Source organism: Chelonoidis abingdonii, chromosome 5 (assembly GCF_003597395.2).
Source record: "Chelonoidis abingdonii isolate Lonesome George chromosome 5, CheloAbing_2.0, whole genome shotgun sequence".
Lineage (NCBI taxonomy): Eukaryota > Metazoa > Chordata > Testudines > Testudinidae > Chelonoidis > Chelonoidis abingdonii.
Window position 1 is genome coordinate 111,359,908 of NC_133773.1, and position 23,430 is coordinate 111,383,337.

Sequence of the window (23,430 nt, forward strand, 5' to 3'; positions counted from 1 at the left end):
GGGGAGAAAGGAGGGAAGGGGGAGAGAAAGGCTAATTTCTCTCTGTGCCAGGATTACTTTCTCTCTCAGGGAGAGTCTGGGAGGGGGAGAGAGAAGGAGGGAGGAAGGTGAATTTTCCTCTCTGTTTTGTGATTCAAGGAGTCTGAATCACAGAGATCTTCCAGGGGAACCCAGGGAGGGGAAGCCTGGGAGAGACAATGGTGGGGGAAAGGGTTTACTTTCCTTGTGTTAAGATCCAGAGGATCTGGGTCTTGGGGTTCCCCAGGCAAGGTTTTGGCGGGGCCAGAGTGGAATTCCTGGTTGGTGGCAGCGCTACAAGTACTAAGCTGGTAATTGAGCTTAGAGGAATTCATGCTGGTACCCCATCTTTTTGGACGCTAAGGTTCAGAGTGGGGAATTGTATCACGACAGCTGAGCTCTGCGTACTAAAGACAGGTCCCAGAAGAAGTTTGGCACCAGTGGATGAGTTTCCCTGTGATCGTAGAAGTCCCAGGAAATGTAGGCAGGGCTTCGTCTGAGCACAGGAAAATCCTGCCCACCGTGGAAGGGGATTCCAAAGGCCTAGCACTGACCTTCCAGTTTGCTGTCCTGCATGCTTCCAGGAGATGGGTTCTGACTCGTGACTCTCCCCCAAACACCAGCTTCTGGGGAATTAATTATGACTGTCATCTATATGCACACCTGTTCTCACTTCTTAGGGCATGAAGAGGCCCTTGCAAGCCAAGCAATCTTCTCATGTCTACCCCAACAGAAAGGAGGGAGTGAAAGCCTAGTGGGAATGTAACCTGCTTCTGCTTCCTTCTCTCACTTTGATCACTGGGAGGAAGGACACACACCTATTTTCCCCACCTGCCATCTGGTCTTGTTTCTGGGGTTTGGGGATAGGTTTTCCCACCCCAACTGTTCAGGGCAAGGAGCAGTTAAGTGAGAAATGTAATATGTAGCCACACAAGACTTAAAAACTATGCAATGGGTCAAAATGGAACATGGAATCCCATCCCCTCCACCTGTCCTCTCAATATTGGTGACTTTTAGATCCAGACTTCATGACTTGGGTCCCATCTTTGCTTTAAAACTATTTAACCCCTCTTCTTCCTTCCTTTGGCACGTGGAAATCTGATACCTTCAACTTGATAAGCTGCTGTAGCAGCACCCCAAGCAAATCCACTAGGGAAAGAAATGTCTTCTGGGTGCCAGTCACAAGGGGCAGGAGCAAAGGAGGCAGCAGCAGCTGAAGCCATGTGGTTGGTGGATCTGCACCTCCTGTGGGGCTGACACCTCGCTTCCTGGACGGACTGCTCTTCCACTTGTCGTAAGCAGATTCTGTATCAAACACCAACACAGAAAAAAAAACCCTGAGCAGCTTCTCTCTCTGAAGGACAAATAGTTGCAACCATACCTTGCATGTCTCATGATCTGAACACAGAGGCTTAGCTCAGCCTCCAACACACACTGAAAGGGGAGGGGCAGCAGTGCAGCCAGCTACAAGGGCCTCGTGTACAAGTAGCTTCTTCCAGTGCATGGTCCTGGGCTGTCCAGATCAGGCCTCTGTCCTTCCCTGCCCATGTAAGCTGCCAGACTACCCATACTTAGAGCTACCTACTCTGAATAAGGTGCTGAGCCACCCAGATAGAACTCCTCCCACTTTCCTGTAAGTCACTCAAACCTGGACCCTACTCTTTTTCAGGCACAGAGTCCCCACCATGTCCCCACTTCGTACATGGCCCAGATCTGGTCTGGTCTGATCACATTGCAGCACATGGTAAGGGCTGTTGCCCCCAGTGTGTGGAATAGTAACTGTCAGGCTTCTGACTGCTGCATGTTTCCTCTATTTATCTAGGGTTAGGTATTCACTGCACGTGGTCAAAGAGAGTCTGAGGAGGCCCTCTGTAGACGGACACTCAAAACTGCTGCCCTCTCCCTCCTTTCAAAACCCAGAGAGGCTCCCTTACTCCTAGACTGAAAGTATAAACCCCTAACTGAAATGTGTGAAACTTCAGACATGGAACGCTAGATGGCACTATTGCAACTTATTTTTCAGGCACTCCAAGCGCTGTTTTCCCTCTCTGGATTACAGTAAACACATATTGATTTACGCTAAGGTCAGTATCCCCATTTATTGGACCACAGGGCTACACAGGCCTCCTAGAAATTCAGATGCTAGCCATGTATTTTTGTCTTGTGTTGCATTATTTGCCTTTGCTTCTACTCTTTGATTTATAAACCTTTCCAGGTGGGGATCTGTTACAAACAGACTTACCACTGCAATGCATCATGCACATTAATAATAATTTATATAGCATTGTAAATCAGACAAAAAATTGACATTGCCTGAAAAGCATGTATGTAGTTATGTGCAATCTCTTACCAAAACTGGTTTGGTTTTTTTTTGGTGGGTTTTTTTTTTTTTAAAGAAACAAGCAACTTTTATCAGAAAAAAGGTCAGGATAAAGTTGTAGAACAGTTGAATTAATTCCAAAAGTGAACATTATAGAGCCAGACTGTGCTGATACAATATAAAATAAATTGTTTCACAACAGGAGCTCATTTCCTCAAATAGCTCTCCGAGTTTTGCTCACTCCTTAGAGGTAATATCCCTGGAATACAAAGGAACTAAGGGGGAATGAGGCAGTTCATACAAACATGTTCCAAAAGCAAGTGCTGACGTGCGGTATTGTCAAACATCCATTCTCCTTTACACATTTCTTATGAATGGGACGGAAATGATGCCCTGTATTAGGAACTCTTCCCGTGAAAGCAGCCTTCTTAGAAATGTACTGATAAAATTGTTAAAGTGTTAATTTAAGTTCACAGCAGTTAATACCCAGATAGCACCTTGCAACATCCAAGGTGGTGAGCATTAGGTGTTAGCTATGAAACTCACAATGGGACATAATACATCTTGATTAATAGGTGTGGATGAATCAGAATAACTATGTATAATTTTATAACAGTCAACATTACACTAGGTGCCTCACAAAGATTGTGGATTGCACAAAGTCCCTGCCTAGTAGAACACACAGTTCAATTTCATACGTGACATAATATGCAGCTCTGTAAAACTGCAAAATAGGTTATTTAAGAAAGAATCACTATTGACTCTTGTGGGTGTTGTGGAAGAGGCAGGTCTTAAGGAAGGCTCTGAACCCACGGAGGGCAGTGATATGGGGAACTAGTTCAAGGAAGGTATCCTAGGTACAACAGGCAGCATGAAAAGGGACCTGGACACAGCTGTGGTAGAAGAAGACAGACAGGTCACTAAATCTGCCATCATTAATCAATCAGAGTGAGTGTGGTGTGATGAGATAACAGACTAGGTCTGAAAAGTAGGCGGAGACAGAAAGATGCAGGGCTTGGAGACAGTCTCTTCTTGCCCCCGTGCTATTTAGTAGCAAACTGTTCCAGCCTCACTCCCGGCTTTTTCTTTCCCCACTCTAGCAAACCCAATCTAATGCGAAATCCAATATTCCAGTGTTTTGTCTGGAGCCTAATACAAATCCAGAGCTGAATTTAACTAGTAACTTTGCACATCCATACCCAAATTCACATTGGTTCCAGATCAGGCTCATTTTTGTTTTTAAATCTGCGGTGGCACAGACCACAGTTCAGCTGGATAGACTTGAACCAGGCTTTCCCAGAACAAGACTGGTCCTTACTTCGATGTACCCAGATAGGGATTTTTCTTATTGAGTCAGTTAGGCCTGAAAGTAATTAATTCAAGGGATAGTCACCAACCCAATAAAGTATGTATGTATCTCACTAGCGCTTGGTATACCAACATAAATTGTGAGTGTAGAACTATTTTGCTCAGGAGTGTGGAAAATACACAGCTCTGAGCAATACAGTTATACAGACCTAAATTCCAGTGTAGATAGTGCTATGTCAATGGTAAGGCTTCTCCCGTCAACATAACTACTGCCTGTCAGGGAGGTTGAGTACCTACACCAATGGGAGAAGCCCTCCTTTTGGCATAGGTTGAGTCTTCATTCAAGTGCTACAGTGGTGCAGTTGTATCAGTGCACCTACACCTCTGAAGCCTTTTAAGTGTAGGCAAGCTCTATGATGAAGGCAGCAAAGTTTTGCTTTCGTATTTTGTCTGTACGATTGGGCTGAACTGGTTATTATAAACAAAGATGTATCCTTAAAATGAACTATCCCTGATTGGATCTGCCTTTTCTAATCCCAGATTATTGTTATTTAAAAAAATTAATTCTCACCATGACACAATTAGACAGACACTTCGCTGTGCTGGTATGGAAATGCAAATTTCTTCTCCTCAACTCTCCAGTCCAAAAACAGAACAGACACAGAGTTGTGTATGAAGCAAGACTTTATTAGTAAAACTGCTGAATATGGACATTGACAGATTCTGAGGCTTGTCTGAAAAGTGGAAATTGCCATTCAAGTTTAATTACTATCCCTGGTAAAATAGTGGAACAGATAGGGAGAAAACAAAGTTACTAAATATCTTCAGGACTTCCAGACAAACAATTGTTTTCTGCATAAATTAATGAATGGCAAGCAGGAGCTAAATTGTAATGTATCCGAATTTTAGTAAATTTGATGATATAGTTGTCACTCTGTCTGGAGAGGCCAATGACTGTGAGTGCCAATCTCAGGGCAGACTGTCAAAAACAGGACAAACACTCCAAACTGGTGGTGTGTTCTATAATTACACATCACTAAACTGGTAACAGATGTGCACTCCTGGATCATTATACCTGTCTTACCATGGAGTCTCAGACAGTCCCCTTAGGCTCTCCAGTCTATCTTGCTACCCAGACAAACTGGACTTAGTGATAAATGGTCACTTACACCAAAAATCACACGATGTTCAGGTTGTTTCCAGTCCCAAGACACCAGTCACTTACCCCAGATCAACTGGTACCCTTTATCTTACACCAAAGACAACGCCTGTAGCCAATTCAGTAATAAACTATTGAAAGGTGTATTAACTAGTAAAAAGAAATAGAGAGTTATTTACAGGTTAAAGCAAGCAAACATATACATACAAATGAGTTATTACCTAAATCCTAAGAGTGATAGAGTTGTAATGATCCATCAGTTCAACGTTCAGGGCAGACTCAAGCTTAGCTCCTGAGGATCTCTGCCTCAGTTTAGAGTCTCTAGTTCTATCAGAGTTCAAAACAGCAAAAAGAGATGGAAAATTTCCCTGTGTCTTTCTTTTATTTCCTTCATTAAGCTTTCAAGTTCACAGGATGAGCTTTCTTGAATGTAATATTTCTAAGGTGCAATAGGGCCATTGACCAATCCTTTGTATTGTGATGCTCCTTGATGGCCTCTCTTGATTTTGATAATCCTTGTGAATAGGCAGGGGCAGTGATTCCAGTGCCTGGAGTCACAAGTTCGGAGCAAACATTTTCAAAATCATAAAGCAAAATGTACATATTTTCTTATAGCATGGAATACCAACATTACAAGTGAAATTAATGTAGGCAACAACTTACAAGCACTTCCTAGAGTCTAAGCACTAAATGCATTCTTATAAGACTAATACCTACTTTAAGCAAAATTAAAATACAAGTGAACTGTTCTGGTCCTCAGCTATGAGGTTCTTAGCTAATGTCTGCAGCCTGGGCAAGAGCTGGCATCTGGCCTGTCAGTGTCACAATAATGTTTGAAAATCCTGTTCTCAAAACTTAATTCAAATCAGTTTGAAGATAAGTCATGTTGACTGCAGTGAAGAGTAATAATAAACAATAACTTTGAGGGGAGTTGTTCAGTGCAGTATGCAGATTGGATTCTAATCCTGGTTAATAGCTTCAATAATAAGTTAGAAGAGGGAGTAAATGGTACATTAATGAAATCTGCAGATATATTAAAATGGGAGGAGCTGAGCACACTACGGAAGATGGAGAAAATACAAAGGGGCAGAGTTAGATTAGAAACATGGGCAGAATGTAACAATGAGATTCAGCTTGGAAAATGATATCTGGGTAAAAAAACTGAAAAATATTTAGAGAGAGGTAGAACTCTGGAGAGCAATAATGCCAAAAGAGATTTAGAGATAAGAATATTGAGAAAGTAGATTCGAATTTGCAATCCAATATGGCAGCAAAAAGGTCATTGAAACTTTAGGCTGGGTATTCAGAGTCATGTCACAGACCGAGGAAGTAGTGGCCCATTTTAATGCAGCTCTTGTGCCACTGAAAGTGGAATACTGAATTTAGCTCTGGGCAACTTACAACCAGAAAAACAGACTACCAGGAGGATATCCAGACAACAGCAACAAATTGTTATGCAGCTGAAGGGATCTGTTTATGAAGAAAAGTTAAATGAGCTGGGCATGTTTAGCTGTCAGAAACTACTTCAGAAAGCTGGAAGACATAGCTGCAAGACTACCTGCCAATGAAGGAGAGGATCAAAAAGGTGGTTGGGTGATAGGGAAAGCTGAGGAAGGTTATCCCAATAATAATGACAACCACAAACACCGACTTTCCAATGTGCCGGGGGGTGCTCAATTCCCGGCTCTGCCCCATGCCCTGCCCCCACTCCACCCCATCCCCCAAAGCCCCACCCTCACTCACCTCTTCCCCCCCCGGCTTCACTCTTCCTGCCCCTGCTCCACCCCCACCCCGCATCTTCCCGCTCCATTCACAGAATTATAGAATATTAAGGATGGAAGAGACCTCAGGAGATGATCTAGTCCAATCCCCTGCTCAAAGCAGGACTAACACCAATTAAATCATCCCACCCAGGGCTTTCTCAAGTTGGGCCTTGAAAACCTCTAAGAATGGAGATTCCACCACCTCCCTAGGTAACCCATTCCAGTGCTTCCCACTCTCCTAGTGAAATAGTGTTTCCTAATATCCAACCACGACTTTCCTCACTGCAACTTGAGACCATTGCTTCTTGTTCTGTCATTCTGCCCCCTCCCCAAAGTGTGTCTGCCCTCACTCCTTCCCCAGGAAACAGCTGATTGTGGCAGGTGGGAGGCATTGGAGGAAGGGGGAGGCACTGATCAGCCAGGCCCACCAGCAGGCAGGAGGTGCTAGGAGGGGCTGCCGGTGGGTGCTGAGCACCCACCATTTTTTCCCCCTGGGTGCTCCAACATGCGGTATGATTTTCAGTGCCGCTAGACAAACTGTACTTATGTTCTAGCCTGGACTTTGACATGCTAAATGTGGAGCCACAAAGTGGTATTCCATGTTAGTAGTCAGTCTTCACAAGCCATGATAGTTCTTGGACTTACACTCCCAAATGAGTGGTCCTGTGCTGTTAATGTTTGAGCTATCTTCCTCTGTCTGAAGTTTAAAATGGGACTGGTAGTTGCTACTGCCACAGTAATATTCCACTAGTAGGTAGAACTGGATTTTGGTCCAGAGTCTTGCAAATGAATAGACCAAACACAAAGCCCTGCATGTGGAGACCCATCCTTTTTTATATACCACTTCAGATTGTCCTGTTTTCTAGCATTTCTGGATTGTTCGCCTTCTAAGTGATCAAGTATAAAAACAACAATGAATTGTCATGTTAATAGTGTCAACAATCTACAGCACAGCTGATGGACTTGAGAATCAATGCAAAACATCCCAGAATCCTTGGTGGCCAGGGGTAGGGTCCTCTTTTGAAAAAATTAAATAAATAAAACAAAAAACCCCAAACCACCGTTCACTGGGCCAACACCCATTTGCTAAGGCTAGATGAGAGAGCTGCCTAGATTTTCCAAGCATGCACAAACAGTTGGTAGAAGTGCATGGGCAAACTAGCTTAATATGACTTTTAAAGGAAAATATCTGCTGTGTTCAATCATGTGTGCTCCTGTAACCAGCTATGATGATCTGTTAGAAATCTGTTACACCCATTTATAAGAGTACAAGGAAATCTAAAAGCCTTAAGTGGATTTGATTGAATCTTCTTTCCTTTTTGGAAGAGGAAAAAAGATGTGAATATAGTATGTTTTTACAATTAACATTGGACAGTGCCTAAAAGCACCCATAGCTCATTCTTCCCTCTCCTAGGATTTTCAGAAGTGCCCTAATCTCCAGTCGGGATCTGTTGGGTGCTTAGCACTTTTGAAAATCAAGGTCAGTGATTTTGGTTTATCACGTAGGTTGTGATATTTATTTCTTTGCTTGGAAAGAATGAGGAATTAAATATCAAAAATGTCAATGCATTTGACATATGGTCCAAATTTTCAAAACCTGACCTCCATTGATATGCATGCACACCACACATACAAATTGTTTATGATTTGTAATTTGCATTCTCATTTTTAAGCACCATCACATTTACCGTTCAGAAAGCTGTCTCCTATCCATGCAAGTGATAGAGTTCATCACTTCTGAGCATAAGCTCAAGTATCTGCACAGAATAAGAGGCCACGTGTGGGCTTTATTGAAAATTTGATCCTACTTGTCCAATGTATAGATATGTAGGATTCTTTGTTTGTGTTTTATGATAAAAACATTTTTTTAAATATTTAGGTCTGGTGACTGAGATAAAGGCTGAAATGTTTTACTTTGACAACATACATACTTGTTGGAATGTGAGTTAGTATCTGTTACTATTTAACATGCTGGTCATTTTGGAAGGGTAGCTTCACATCTGTTGATAGCTAAGTAGCAGCTTGTGTTTGGGGCAAGTTTTTTTCACTATGAAACCTTGTTCTGTTTTAGTTCTAAGTAGTGCTCTCGCATTGCCTTGGTAGATTTAGAGTATGCAAATATTGATTTAAGCAGATCACTTGCATGAGAAAGTAATATGCTCCAGTGAATGGCACATTGGACTGAAACTCAGGAAATCTAGGCTCCTTTCCCAGCTCTGCCACTGACTTGCTATATGAACTCTGTGCCTCTGTTCCTCTTCCGACCCCGCCCCCCCAGTCTTTGTTCTCCTTATCTTTTTACATTGTAAACTCTTCAAATCAGGGACTGTCTTACAAGACCTAGCACAGGGGTCGGCAACCTTTGGCACGTGGCCCAGCAGGGTAATCCGCTGGCGGGACACGAGACATTTTGTTTACATTGACTGTCCACAGGCACGGCTGCCCACAGCTCCCAGTGGCTGTGGTTCGCCGTTCCCAGCCAATGGGAGCAGCAGAAAGAGCATGGACCATAGGAACATGCTGGCCGCCGCTTCCCACCGCTCCCATTGGCTGGGAACAGCAAACCACGGCCACTGGGAGTTGCGGGTGGCCGTGCCTGAGGATGGTCAACATAAACAAAATGTCTCATGTCCCATCAGCGGATTACCCTGATGGGCTGTGTGCCGAAGGCTGCCGACCCTGACATAAACTGAATGGCACCCCAATCTCAGCTAGCTAGGAACTGCTGCAATATAAAAGCCAAATAAATGTTCAATTAATATAAAATTATTCCCAAAACTAGCAGCCTAGGACAAAACTGATCTTCACTTCTATTTTAAATAATTTCACATATATATTTTTCAATTGCAAGTCATACATATTTAGCTATTAGTCAAAGAAACCTGCTAAGATTGATTCAGCAATGGGGAAACTCTGAATATAACCAATAAGAATGATCCCAGCACCTTTTACATTTATTGCAAAGTCACTACATTTGTTTTCAGAAGTAGATATAAATAGTGAGGCTTGCTTTTATAGCAGTGAAACTGTATCTTTTGTTTTCTTTTCTCATATAAATGTTATTTCTAATTACACTGACTATGACTCACGATGCTGACTATCACTTCAGAGAATATACTTGAAAAACTTCTGCCACCAGTCAGATTTAATCAATCCCATATATAAGTACATTTATTTACTGTATTTACATGAAATTCACTTCCATATATCAGCAAGATGATGCTACCAACTGTTAAGCAGCAGCACTCTATGAGAGAGAGTAGTTGATATTAGTTTTCAAAAGATTTGTGCTATGCCATTATGTTGTAAATATTTTTTTGCTTTTGCAAGAAATATTTGTTTATTGTACTCTTCGTTTTTATCCTGCAAAATATTAGCAAACACTATCGCAAGCACCTGGAATGTGAGATAAGTAGCACAGCAGTACTTTAATTTGACAAAGTAATCTAAATACCTATTTGGAATCCAGTAAATACAGGTTATTTTTCAAATAACTTATGCTATATATTTTTGTTGTTGTTCCAAGCGCTACTACAGCCATGCAGTGATGTCTGGAGATGATGATGATGTTCTGAAAATATCACAAAACACATACCTGACCCTGAAGCTACACAAATAGAATCAAAAGAAAAAAATTCAATACATCCACTCTTTGACATGGCTGTCTCTTGCTTGATTTAAAAACATAAATGAAAAAAGATTAAAGGATATGTATAATGGTGTGGCACTGACCTTTTTATCATCACAGAGGTTGTCTACTTAACAAAAAAGTCACTTGGATGAATACAATATCTCATTCAATTTCAGCTCTTTAGATCTTTCCTCATGTTTTAGTTCAATTCAGAGAAAATTGAATGGTTGCATAGTAAAGATGAAATCATACATATTTCTCCTCTTCTGATAAAGTACTAAAGACATTTATAAACATATAATGGAAAGAAAAGTAGAGTTTATACTTAAACTGCATTTTTCTTTGCATCCATTTCTCTCTCTCTCTCTCTCTCTGAATTGCTATTTTTGCAATTTGTGCTGGTGATGAGGCCTGGTAATAGCTGCTGCAGCCACCCTTTTGGCTTGCTCTTGGCTACTAATCGACAAACACACAAGGCACTGCCATAAAGATGTGAGAACACTACTACTGGGTGAACTTCCAAAATCTTTGGGATCATTTCCTGATCATCCTCACTCGACCACCATAGCTCTTTAGCATCCAGAAATTAGTGGACACCAGCATGGAATCAGACAAGGTCTTGAAACGGCTTCTGGAAAGCCAACAACAACAAGCAGCACAGCAACAACAGCAACACGCGTAGCTGTTGCAGCAGGTTACTATCCAGATGATGCGGGAATTGGTCACCCAGCATCAAGCCCAACAGGAAAGGCTGGTCCAACAAATGGCAGAGTTACTACAGCCAGGCAGGCCTTCAGTTACCCCTTTAGTAGACCCTGACCCAGGATCTCTACCATCAGGCCTCCCACCACAGCTCATGCAGATGGGCCCCAGGGACAATCCGAAGGCTTTTCTCATGACTTTTGAGAGGGTGGCCACCGCTGTGTGATAGCCCACAGGACACTGGGCCACTCTCTTAGCCCCTTACTTAATGAGGCCAGCCCAGGCAGCTTACCACTACCTTGATAACCAGGACTTGACAATGAAAAAATTAAGGCAGCCATACTAGACCAGACCAGTACCAGTCCCAAGACATATTTCCAGCGCTTCCATTAGGAATAGTAACTTTTAGCAGCTAGATCACATGCGGTGGCTCAATATCTCCTGGACTGTGCTTGGCAATGGCTGGAGCCCAACAAGCAGTTCGGTGCTCAAGTGGTGAAAGCAGTAATTCTCAATAAGTCCACCCAAATCCTCCTGGCCGGGGGGCAAAGGGTGAGTGCGTGCGTAGACTCTGCCCCGTGACGCTTACAGAAATGGTGAGACGGATGGAGGATTACTTTGTGGCCAAAATGACGGAAACCCAATCCCACAATCCTGAGGAACCCAGGGGGAAAGACCACCCAGCCAGGGGGAAACCCCACCCAGCCTCACTAGGAGAACTATGACAGAGCTGACCTGACCAGAACAGACTTGCTGCCTGGAAGGGCAAGGGTGCCCACTGTTATGAATGTGGTCAAGAGGGGCATTTTTGATGTGATCGCCTCTATAGGGACTGCAATTACAGCCAGGCCTATGTAGCCTGACCTGGGCTCAGAAGAGGGGCCCAGGGAAGCTCGGGGTCCTGATGCTCCTAGAAGGGATTCCTATGACAGTGCTAATTGACTCTGGCTGTAGCCAAACTCTCATCTGAGGCAACCTGGTACCAGACCTCGAGCCAGATGCAACCCCCATCCATGTACAATGTGTCCATGGAGACCTACATTCTTATCTTACTGCCTGGGTGATGCTGGAGATATACTGCCAAAGCACAGACCTTTCAATCAGTGTGACCCCCAGCCTGGCCTATCCAGTGATTCTGGGGTGGGACTGGGGGCCATGGTTCCTAGAACTGCTGCAAGAGTCCGCTCAGTATCCTCTGACAGGAGAAAGCAAAGGGCCAACAAAAAAGGGGCTACTCAGGAGGGACTGGGATGATGACCCGGGGGAAGGGTCCTTGGAGTCCACATTGACTTCTCCGTCAATGATGCGCAGATGGAGCTCGAATGCGAGAGTGACTTTATTCAGGAACAAAGAGAGGACCCTATGCTTAGTCACGCCTGAGAGCAGACCACCACTAGAGATCAAGGGGAGGGGGAGAATATTCCCCCAAAGCCCACAGTTTGAAATATGGTAAGAATGCCTCTATCAGCTGGTGGAAGAGCCACAGACTCGAGAATTTCTCTGTCAGCTGCCGGTTCCTTGGAAGTTGTGCAAGGGCCTTGCTCATTTGGTTCCTTGGGCAGGGCACCTTGGAAGAGAAAAGACCCTCCAAAGGGTGGTGCAGCAGTTCTTCTGGCTGGGTATCCACCAGGAGGTGAAGAATTATTTGTGCCTCATGCTCAGGGTGCAAACACATGGGCCCAAAAGGAGTACCGAAAGCATCCCTCATCCCCATGGTCAGAATCCTCTTTGAGCGAACGGGACTTGACTTGGTGGGCCACTAGAAAAAAGTGCTTCCGGCCACCAGTATAGCCTCATGATCATGGATTATGTGACCAGGTACCCAGAAGCAGTCTCACTACAGACTGCCAGTGCCCCTAAGATAGCTGCCAAATAGAAAGGTCTTCACCCAGATGGGGATACTCTGTGAAATCTTAACAGACATGGGGAGCGCCTCCCGCTTGATGGCCAACCTCTGCTATCTCTTAGATATACGAGCCCTCAGAACTTCCCTATACCAACCCTAAACAGATGGATTGGTGGAGTGTTTTAACAAGACCTTGAAGAGCATGCTATGCAAATTTGTGGAAGAGGACCCGCGACATTGGGATACACTACTCCTAGACTTTTTGTTTGCCATATGTGAGGTACCCCAAGTGTCAACAGGGTTCTCCCCCTTTGAACTCCTGCACGGGCGACAACCTCGTGGCATCCTCGACCTTCTGAAGAAAGGCTGGGAAGGGCAAGAGACACGGGCGAGGGTGGTTGTCCATATGTGCTATAGCTACGAGAGAGGCTTCACATGCTAGAGACCTTCGCCAGAGAAAACCTGAGGCAGGTGCAGCAGATACAGGCACAACAGTATAACAAGGGAGCCAAGCTACAGAGCTTTGAACCTGGAGACTGGGTCCTAATCTTGCTGCCCTCAACAGAATCCAAACTCTTGGCTAAGTGGCAGGGCCCCTTTGTAGTCACTCAGTGGATCTGGCTGGTCGATTATGAGGTCTGGCTACCAGGCCAGCGCCACGAGATATGTACATATCACATCAATTTGCTAAAGGCCTGGAGGAGTAGGGAGGCCTTATTGATACCTTTACCCCCACCCCCAAACCAGAGTTAAGATCCCTGGCTGATGAGCTGTCTGCCCATCAACATGCAAGTATGTGTGTAAATGAGAGGATCTGAGTCACACAAGAGTGAGTAGACATGTGAGGCATTTTTAATAATGGAAGATCAGGGCTATGGTGCCAGTGATCTTACTATATCTCTGGGGGGGAAAAAAAGCTTGCATCAGAAATTGTACATTCAATGACAACTGGCTAAAAGAAACAGACTAAAGATTTGCTGGCAAAATGTGCTGATAAAATCATTGATAACAAATGTCTGTCTGTTTTATCTATCTAGATAAGTTGCCCTTGAAGGGGATGGGTTGTGGAGTTTCCTTGTGTTTAGGGGTAAGGTTGCAACAGGCTTGCCTGCGAGGAGGGATGGGGGGGCAGTTTTGTTTTCATTTCAAAGATGATAGCCCTATTGCTAGCACATGGCTTAGTTGGAATCATGTCTTTACCACAGACTCAGCTGGTTAGGTTAGGTAGTCTTTGAGATAAAAAATATGTACCTATCTCATAGAGCTGGATGGGACTCTAAAGGATCATTGAGTCCAGCCCCCTGTCTTCATTAGCAGGACCAAGAACTGATTTTGCCCCAGATCCCTAGGTGGCCCCCTCAAGGACTGAACTCAAAATGCTAGGTTTAGCAGGCCAATGCTCAAACCACTGAGCTATCCCTCCCCCCAAACATAGTTTGTTCTCCTCAACAGGTGACCAGATTGTGAATGTCCTATCTCTGTCTCCCTGTCACCTATCTCTGATTCCAGAAAACTCTCTCTCTGTGGAAACTCCTCTCTCCCTATGAGGTTGGCCTCCAGATGGTTCTGTCTCTTTGCTCTGTAATGATCTCTGTTACACTATCTGACTCAAGGAGAGAGTTGTAATGTGGTCATCACTATCTGATGTGCCATTCCCCTCTTGTATAAGTCTGACTGAATCTTTCTGAGATCTACTTCTGCTCTTGCACACACGACTAAAATGACTGAACATGCCACATTCCCTGCTCTGTTGTCCTAGCATGGGCCACTTCCCATTTACCCACTCCTAGGACTGCTGTGAGGCTTGAGGCAGTGGCAAGCTTCACGGCGGTGCAGCTCTCTCTGCTTTGTTCCCCAGTAAGGTTAAATAATTTTGCTTTCCTGCTATTGTCCTCCTGAATAGCCAGATCATGTACAGCTCAAACTCCTCCCACCTGGTCCATCAGGCTAGCTTTGTGTCTACAAAATCCAGAGCTCCGGGGGGCTTCAGGCTGAGTTCTATGGCTCATGCTGCCAGTAACAACTGGCTGCCAGAGAATGCACAGCTCCACTCCTGCCACCACATGTCGGTAGCAAAATATGAAGCTGAATGTAATTAAGTTGAACAAGTGGAACTATATTAAACCCTGTACACTGTTCTGTCCACATGGCTGCATTGCTTCCAGCCTAATTCCCCGTGTTCCCTGTGTTCTCATCAATAACAGTCCTTCAAGGGAACATGGGCCCTCTAACTCACAGTTGCCGACTTTCATTTTTCAGGGTGAATGCCCCGCCCCTCCTCTGCCCCCTCTCACCAGTGCCCTGCCCTCCTTCTGTCTCTTCCTGCCCCCACTCCACTCTCTCCCCCGAGTGCTTCCCCCTACCGCTAAACAGCTGATCAGTGGGGGCCACCAAATAGCTGATCAATAGCTGCTGGGTGCTGAGCACCCACTATTTTTTTTTCCATGTGTGCTCCAGCCCTGGAGCACCCACACAGTCTTAGCCTATGCTCTGACAACAGTTTCACTGATCATGATAGTCCAGTCTCACACAGCATGAAAAGAGAAGCATGTAGCAAAAACACAGCACAGCAGCTTTGCAAGTAATGTGGACTGCAGTATGCAAAGCACGAGGAACATCCCAAAGAAGGAAAAATATACATGAAGTGCCACAAAGCAAATAATTTTGCATGAGCATGCTGGTCAGGCCAACAGAAAAATATGAGGCACACAATTCATGCAATTGAAGAACAGCTCCAAGGAAACGAGTTTCATAACAAAGACACAACATTATTTCTGGCTCCAATATAGAATAAGGAAAAGGACACTGATGAAAGATATGTAACTATCTTAATAGATTCAGAAAAAATACCCATTTAATTTGAAAATTGACACCGGGGCACAAGTAAACTGCATCTCTGATATAGAATATCAGAAAAATCTAGCTCATACCAGGACACCAATATCCTGTGTCATCAAGACTATCAGGATATACAGAGCATCCATTCCATATACTGGGGAAAGGCAATGTTAAATGCAGGTATAAGGAAAATAGTCTAAAATCTAAATTTCTATGTAATAAACTCATCAGCAAAACCAGTACTAGGATTGACAGCTTTAAAATTAATAAACTCAATAAAAATCCTCAGGGTAGTAGAATCCATAAAAGGACCTTTCACAGCAAAGGAAATTAAGAAAAGATTTCCTGCTTTGTCTGAAAGCATGGGATGTCTACTGGGATATTACAAAATCAAGCTGTCTACAAGCGCAGTGCCAGTAGTATACACATCATGATGACTGCCATTAACAATGAGGCCCAAAGTGGATAAGGAACTCCAGCATATGAAACAATTGGGTATAACTGAAAAGGTGGAGAAACTATCAGAATGGGCTATTTCGATGATTGCAATAGAAAGGAAAAACACTAGTGTCGTGTGATCCTTAAGACCGCAACAAAGCATTATTGCAGGAACACTACAGCTTCCTTGCCCTAGGTGACATCACTCACAAGCTATCCACATCCAATGTATTCATTGTACTAGATGTTCAGTCCGGATACTGGCAGATCAGACTGGATGAAGAGAATAGCAAGTTACCTACTTTCAACACTCCATTCAGAAGATGGAGCTTCAAAAGAATATCATCTGCAAAAAAGATATTCCAGAAAAAGGAGCACAAAACACTAAAGGGTCAGAGAGGGGTTGAAATCATTGATGACATTCTGATCTATCGCAGTAACCAGAGAGGAGCCTGACAAAAACCTAAAAGCATAACATGCAAAGTTCAAGGGGTCGGTGACACCAGCACAGTAATTGAACCAGTGGAACAATCCAGGTCATATGTAATACAAACCAAGAATGGACAGTTGGTTTAGGTGAAATCGCAGACCTTGAGGCAATTAGTGCAACCACGCCTGATGAGAAAACACAGGCCCTGATGCTGAAATGGCAGGTGAAAAGAATACTAACTGCAATACAAACAAGCCCTTTATAACTGCCCACCAGGCACAGAGACGAGACAACATAGTTACAATCAACACAAGCACAATTACCAGATGGCACTATGGCTGTGCCTACAAATACAGGAAGCAACACTCTCTCCAGACATATGAGAAGATTTAAAACCAAAGATTGGAAGAATTATGACCTAATATCATTACTAAGCAGGAGCATTAATAATAGCATCCCCCAACTTCTTCTGTTGACAGGGGAAACTGATGTATTCATGCACTGTTAGCTAACTGGTGCATCATCCCTTCAAGGGGCACAGGAAGGGACTCTTGTATACTTGGTCTGTTTGCACACGCATGCATGTGTATGTGCTGAGCTAGGCTGGACTGTTGACAGCAGAGTGTGTATTTGAAAACCTTGTGAATAAAACTGTTTAGTTTGCCCTACCCTGTATGGAGCCCAATCCTGTGAGCACTCTAAACAAAGACAAACAGTCTCCTTGGCTCCCACTCTTTTTTTCCTGCCTGTACTCCTATCCTTCACACCACCTAAGCTCCAGGCCCTAATCTCTCTCTCTCTCTCTCTCTCTCTCTCTCAAGCTCCTGCTCCTGGTGCCTCTATCTCACATCTCTTCCCTGTCCCAGCCCCACACTTCCCACATCTGCATTTCAGTCAGGCTGCTTCATCCTTCTCCTCCACACTGATTGAGCACCAGCAAGAGGGGTAGTCACAGGAAAAGTTCTGCTTATCCCAAGCATCTGGGGATGGAGCATGCTCAATCTCTCTATGGGGATAGTTCATGAACAATCTAGTTGACATATAGCAGCTATTAAGGGATGGAGCATGCTCAGTGCAGGCAGGATCTTTGGAGAATTTAGCTGCTGTACTCTAACATTAACTGAGCATGTGTCAACTGCAATTTTTCAAAGCTTATATTTCTGCGGCTGGGAGGCAAAAGAGGAAATGACGTTAAAGCGCTGCCATGGCAGCGCTTTAAGGTGGGTCCTTTGCTACGGCAACGCTTTAACATTGCTGCCCCTTTTGCCCCTCCCACCTTGCTCTGTCAGCAGCCCTGTCGGTAGGGTCCCAACTGGCAGGGCCGCCAAAATGGGGGGCAAAAGGGGCAGCAATGTTAAAATGATGCTGCGGCAGAGCTTTAACATCAGCTGTGTATAGGCCGGTACCAGCTTCTTACTGATACGCCATACCGGCCCGTACCGGCTCACTTTCACCCCTGCCAACATGGCAACAGAAAAACACATTTATGTCTATTACACTTAAGAAGGTGTTCACAAAGACTTCATTCTTTGAATATGTGGGCTGAAGAATAGCACCACATGGTCAGATCTGTGATGATCTCTTTGTCTGGCCCTGAAGAAGCTTTACTGTCTGCACTGAATCTCATCAAATTTTTCTATCGTGTATATAAGAAAACTACAATCATGTTTCTCTTTTAAACTACCTCTTCTTGTATTTGCTAATCTCTTCTTTTAAGCACACACAGTTCCTATTCTTCTATATAGCTGTCACATTTCCCAGCAAGGGCATCAGCTTCCTTAACAATTAGCTTCATACAAGTAGAATGAAGATGTCCCAGTCTGGAATATGGATGGGACAGGAATCTGATCAAACCCCCCTCAATGAAATTAACAAGAGCCTTTCCATTGATTATTAAATGGAAATTGACTCAAGCCCTAAGTAACAGCAAAATGAAGCATTGAGTGAAGCAGAGTCATAGCATATTAAAACACCTGAATTTTATTAACTTGTTCTCCTCTGCACAACCAAAGCTGATGTTTTAAAAACTAATTTTTGCAATGGTTTCATTTAGCATGGTTATACTACCAGGATAGCTGGTGTACAAGCTTTCTTAAACTTTTTTTTTTTTAAACACATTCTCAGGATTTAGTCTACTAACTATTCAAGGCAGCTTCATGTAATGCAGATTATTTCTAAAGGTTTTTTTTTTGAAGACTTCAGGATGTGTGTGCACACTTGAAGAGATCTATGTTTCTCTAGTAGTTACAGTGCTCAATCTTGGTGTAATGTCTAGAACAGACTGAAGGTATGAGTGTCTTTCAGCATGCTCCATCATGTGATATTGCTTATAAAGCCTGTGATTGTTATATAGCTGGATTACTGCATTCAGCATACCATTGTAAATGGCTATACAAGGAGACAATTTAAACAAAACAAAACTATTGTTCTCCTAGGAAAGTTATGAATATCAATAAAATCAAGCAGGTTGGGAATACATTTCATGAGAACATCTGGTTAACGTTATTCCAACTTCCTTTGTTTCCAGCAAGATCTTGATATTTTCATTGAATACTTTTTAGCCATTTGTTTATTTCCCCCTTAATACAGAATTTTTTAAAACAAGTAACAGCGTATTAATGATATCTTAGGTTCTTATGTGTTTTGTATTAAATAAGAATGAGGGTCCAGATTAAGTTGTCCTGTAGAAAAGTCCAGGAGTGGGCCAGAGGGGAAGAAAACACTGCAACAAGCAAAGAGCATTGCCCTGAGATTCCCAAGATCAGCTTGCATCTCCAGGATCCAATGGAAGCTGGACCATCCACACACAGGCTCTGTGCCTCAGTATCAGCTCCTGCCCAACACAGTCCCTTCACTGGAGCTATACTAGCAGAATCCCTGCCAGCCCTCCAAATGGGCATAGCACAGAGGGACTGATTCCCTACACAAAGGTGAAGTGATTTGTCAAAGGTCACACAGAAGATCAGCAGCAGACCTTGGGAGCAAACCCCTGATTTTCCGAATCCAGGTCTAGTGCCCTATCCATTGGAGCAAGATCCTTAGAAGCTGAAAAACTGATACAGTTATAAGCAATTGAAAAGGATGAGATGGAAGTATTTAGGCAACCTTAATTTTAGAGGTCACTGTGCAAGCCAGCTGTACTATCATTGTTGGTACATCCACTAAGCAGTAGAATTACCAGGATAAAGGTGATATATGAAGGAGTGGACTGTCATTGATAAAAAAGGAAAAGTTTTATGATGGCCAGTGATATGACCATGGATCATCCAGAAGGCCACCCACTGAAAAGAAGAGGGAAAAGTCCAAAAATCCTCTATTTCAGCTAACTTCAGTTTCTTAATGAATTGACCCTTGAACCACTGAATCATTTGGCCAGTTACTCAGCAAAACAACATGATAAATGATGCTGGAGGTTTTCAGCTGGTTGTATTGATTAATTAAATATATAAACAAAATGCAACTGTCAGTTGATTTGAGTTCGTTGCTGATTAAGTGATATTTAAAAAAATTAATGAAGTAATGATTGAACATGGAGGGGAAAAACCTAATTGATATAAAAAACTAAGAACACTAAGTGCTCAATTAATTAATAATTTGCTTGCTAATTGACTTCTTCAAGTTGCCTGACTTGCAAAACGAACTTGGGATCTATAACCATTACCCCACTGCAATGGCTCACTTTTAGACAAACATGTTCTAAAGATGTGTAAGGTGAAGGAGAAGGAGAATTAGTTAGTCCCCAGCCTCGCTTGCAGTTATTTCAAGGATGAAAAAATAACTGTCAGGAATATGGAAACTCCCAAGTGAGGCTGTCTGTGACAGTTGTTCCTTGACATGCGCAGCTGTTCTTTGATGTTTGATGCCATTATTGATCATGCTTTCTTACCAAGAGAGCTGTGGAGCTCAGATGGAGCTAGACTGTTCCATTAGGCATAGCTTGAGCGAGGAGCAGATGCACAAGTTGCACCGCCCCAAGAGGCATTGTGCCCGCTGACATCCTTCAGAGGTACAATTCCTCTTCCGCTTCCCTCTTGCTCTGGTTTAGGGTGAGATAAAGTTATTGCAGGCCTTAATGGGAGTGACTTAATTCAACTCTGATGTGTGGCTGGAAGATAGAGGGGGATCCAAAGCTCAACCTCCTCCCCACTGCCTGCTTGCTCACAGGGAGTATCTGGATAGCAGGAGCTATGCTCCACAACAGACCTAGCCTCAAGTTCCAGTTCCAGGGAAGTCTGCAGATGGGGTTTACCCCTCTGCTTGGCCAAGACAGATAAGGGGACAATCTAACCATTAGAAAATAAGGACCTATGTTCACCAAGTGAAAACAAATGAAAACTTAGCATGAAAGGAAATATTATTTGCAAGTTTTAAGGGAATGCTGTACATTGAGAATGGCAAAAATTGAAGAATATATTATTGTGGCCTCTAATTTCTTCTCATCAGTATGCTTTTTATTCTTTAAATTAAAGTTATCTGCTCTGCATGTGCTGCTAGTCTTTCCTTGAAATTAATAGGTCTGCTTTGTTAGTCAAGCACATGTAAGAAGGGGTTGGCTGTTAAAAGAAGGTGTCAATATTAACTACTATACAAAGGTTTAAATCTTAACTAAATAGCATTAAAAAGTGACTCAGTAAGCCACCTTTAGGTTATTGGTGCTTCAAGATTTTTCAAAGCAAAAGACCAATATGAAGGATTAATGGCTAAGGTTATGCAAAATCCATTTAATCAGCATGGCTAATTTTAGCTTTAACTAAAGCTGCTGGCAACTACATGCATTTTGCTCTAGGGCTTTACTTTTGAAGAGAGTGATGAATACATTTTAGAGGTAAATATATCTTAACCGAGACTCTACCTAATGCTCTTTAATTGCTGAAAAAGTGAATTTAATAGCATTTGCATTTAGAGAAGCAAGGAGTTCTTCAGCTGTGCATCTTTTGAAGACACTAAGTTAAGCACTCCGTTTTCCACATTTGTGTTCAAGAGGTATGTTATATAAAGTAGGTGAGATTAATAAACAATAGTATCATCAACAGTGGACTTGGTTTGTGATGCCAAAGTTTTTCCCTGAAATACTAATCAACCCCATCAGAGAAAGCCTGGGAAGCTGAAGGGCCTTGCAGCATCTCTGAAGGTTAAGTTACATGGGCTACGTCAGACAACTGGGGGAGCAAATGCCAGAAAGGAGAGCCTTTCACTGAGAAAGTTCTGCCCCTAGCCAAACAGATCTAAGCCTATGTGTACATTACAGAGTTTACAGCGGCGCAGCTGCTGCTAGTGCAACAGGAGAGAGCTCTCTCATGGACTGAATCACTCCAGTCCCAGTGAGCAGCAGTAGCTATGTTGGCTGGAGAAGCTCTCCTGCCGACAGAGCACAGTCCACGCTGCACTTAGGTCAGTGTAATTTATGTTGCTCAGGGACCATACTGAGTATGTCCATAACCTAAGCACTGTCATCTCAAGTGTCCCAGGTTATGTCAACTGGTAGGATAACATAAAGGATTTTTATCTCAGTTACACAGCTCCCAAGTGTATGGATACGTTTTCAGACAAATGTGATGCTCCAAACATTAAAACTAAACAGCTGTCTGAGTGATGACAGCCATATAAAATTTGACTAGGTGGTTACGTGGGAAATGGAGGCAGTTTTGGTTGAAGTGAACTTTTTAAAAAAAAAAAAAATAATAAAAAGAATTGGGAACACCTTGAAGGAGGCACTGTCTTTACATTTGTGCCTTGCACAATGCCAGGCATATGGTTACCACTTAGTGTTTCCCAATTGTCTTTTTAATAATGTGGATTTTGGGACGGCTGTTGGAAACTTTGTGGGGGAGTTTTGCAAAGTTGGATAAAGCTTTAGAACAGTGTGTCGCAAACTTGGGACACTGCTTGTGTAGGGAAAGCCCCTGGCGGGCTTGGCCGGTTTGTTTACCTGCTGCGTCCGCAGATCCGGCCGATCCTGGCTCCCACTGGCCGCGGTTTGCTGCTCCAGGCCAATGGGGTCTGCTGGAAGCAGTGGCCAGTATGTCCCTCGGCCCACGCCACTTCCCGAAGCTCCCATTGGCCTGGAGCAGCGAACCACAGCCAGTGGGAGCCGTGATCACCCAGACCTGTGGAAGCGGTAGATAAACAATCCGATCCAGCCCCCCAGAGGCTTTCCCTACACAAGCGGTGTCCTACGTTTGGGAAACACTGCTTTAGAAAATCATCCAAGCAAATCAGACCTACAAAGTTTCTTTAAGATTTTCACCACTATTTTTTATTGTGATCAGTTACAAATATGGGAATTACCAGACTGGATCAGACTCAATATCCATTTAGTCCAGTATCCTGTCTCTAAGAGTGGCCAGTAGCAGATGCTCACAGGAACGATAAGAACTCTGCAGTATGTACATCTTGGATAATCTGCCCCTACTTTAGGTCTCATCCTAAAAGCCACTAGTTGGAGATTGGCTTAAGCCCTCAAGCATGAAGTTTAAAAAGTTTCCTATAACCAAGTTGCCTCAAGCTAAGAAAAATTAGGCAAGGCCAGTAACTGGACAGGAAACCTGTAGGGGAATCCTAGAATACTGCAGGAAATACTGTTAGCAAGATTGTGGGTGCCATTCTTCCCTCTGGGAGACAACGGGGGGTGTAATATATTTTATTGAACCAACTTCTGTTGGTGCGCGAGACAAACTTTGGAGCTGACGCTAAGTAAATTAAAGCTTTATAACCGGTAAACAAATTCTCAGCATCACACACCAAAATATACAAAATAAATATAATTAAATCGAGTCCTAATATTTCTCAAGCAACATTTTCCCTATTTTGCCTATCTGTATGTTTTTATTATTGATGGAAATTTTCCTTCTGTTTGTGTGTGTATGATAAAATCCCCTTTTACTGACATTGACTGATAAAAATCTAATCCTTCCAAGCCTAATTATATTATTAGCTCCTGTGCCTTCAAATGTTTAGCATGGAAGGTATTTGATGAC

The 23,430-nt window shown here is 43.3% G+C and overlaps 1 protein-coding gene across 1 annotated transcript in view; it reads right to left on the minus strand.

Annotated features, from left to right (window-relative positions):
• The window catches only part of LOC116833803 (cytosolic beta-glucosidase-like), a 47,720-nt gene extending 46,391 nt beyond the window's left edge, over window positions 1-1,329 (minus strand). Inside the window, exon 1 of the mRNA XM_032795544.2 lies at window positions 1,124-1,329. Coding sequence (XP_032651435.1) covers window positions 1,124-1,241 — 118 coding nt within the window. The 5' untranslated portion in view covers window positions 1,242-1,329. The remainder of the gene's footprint in view (window positions 1-1,123) is intronic.
• Between the last annotated feature and the right edge of the window lie 22,101 nt (window positions 1,330-23,430).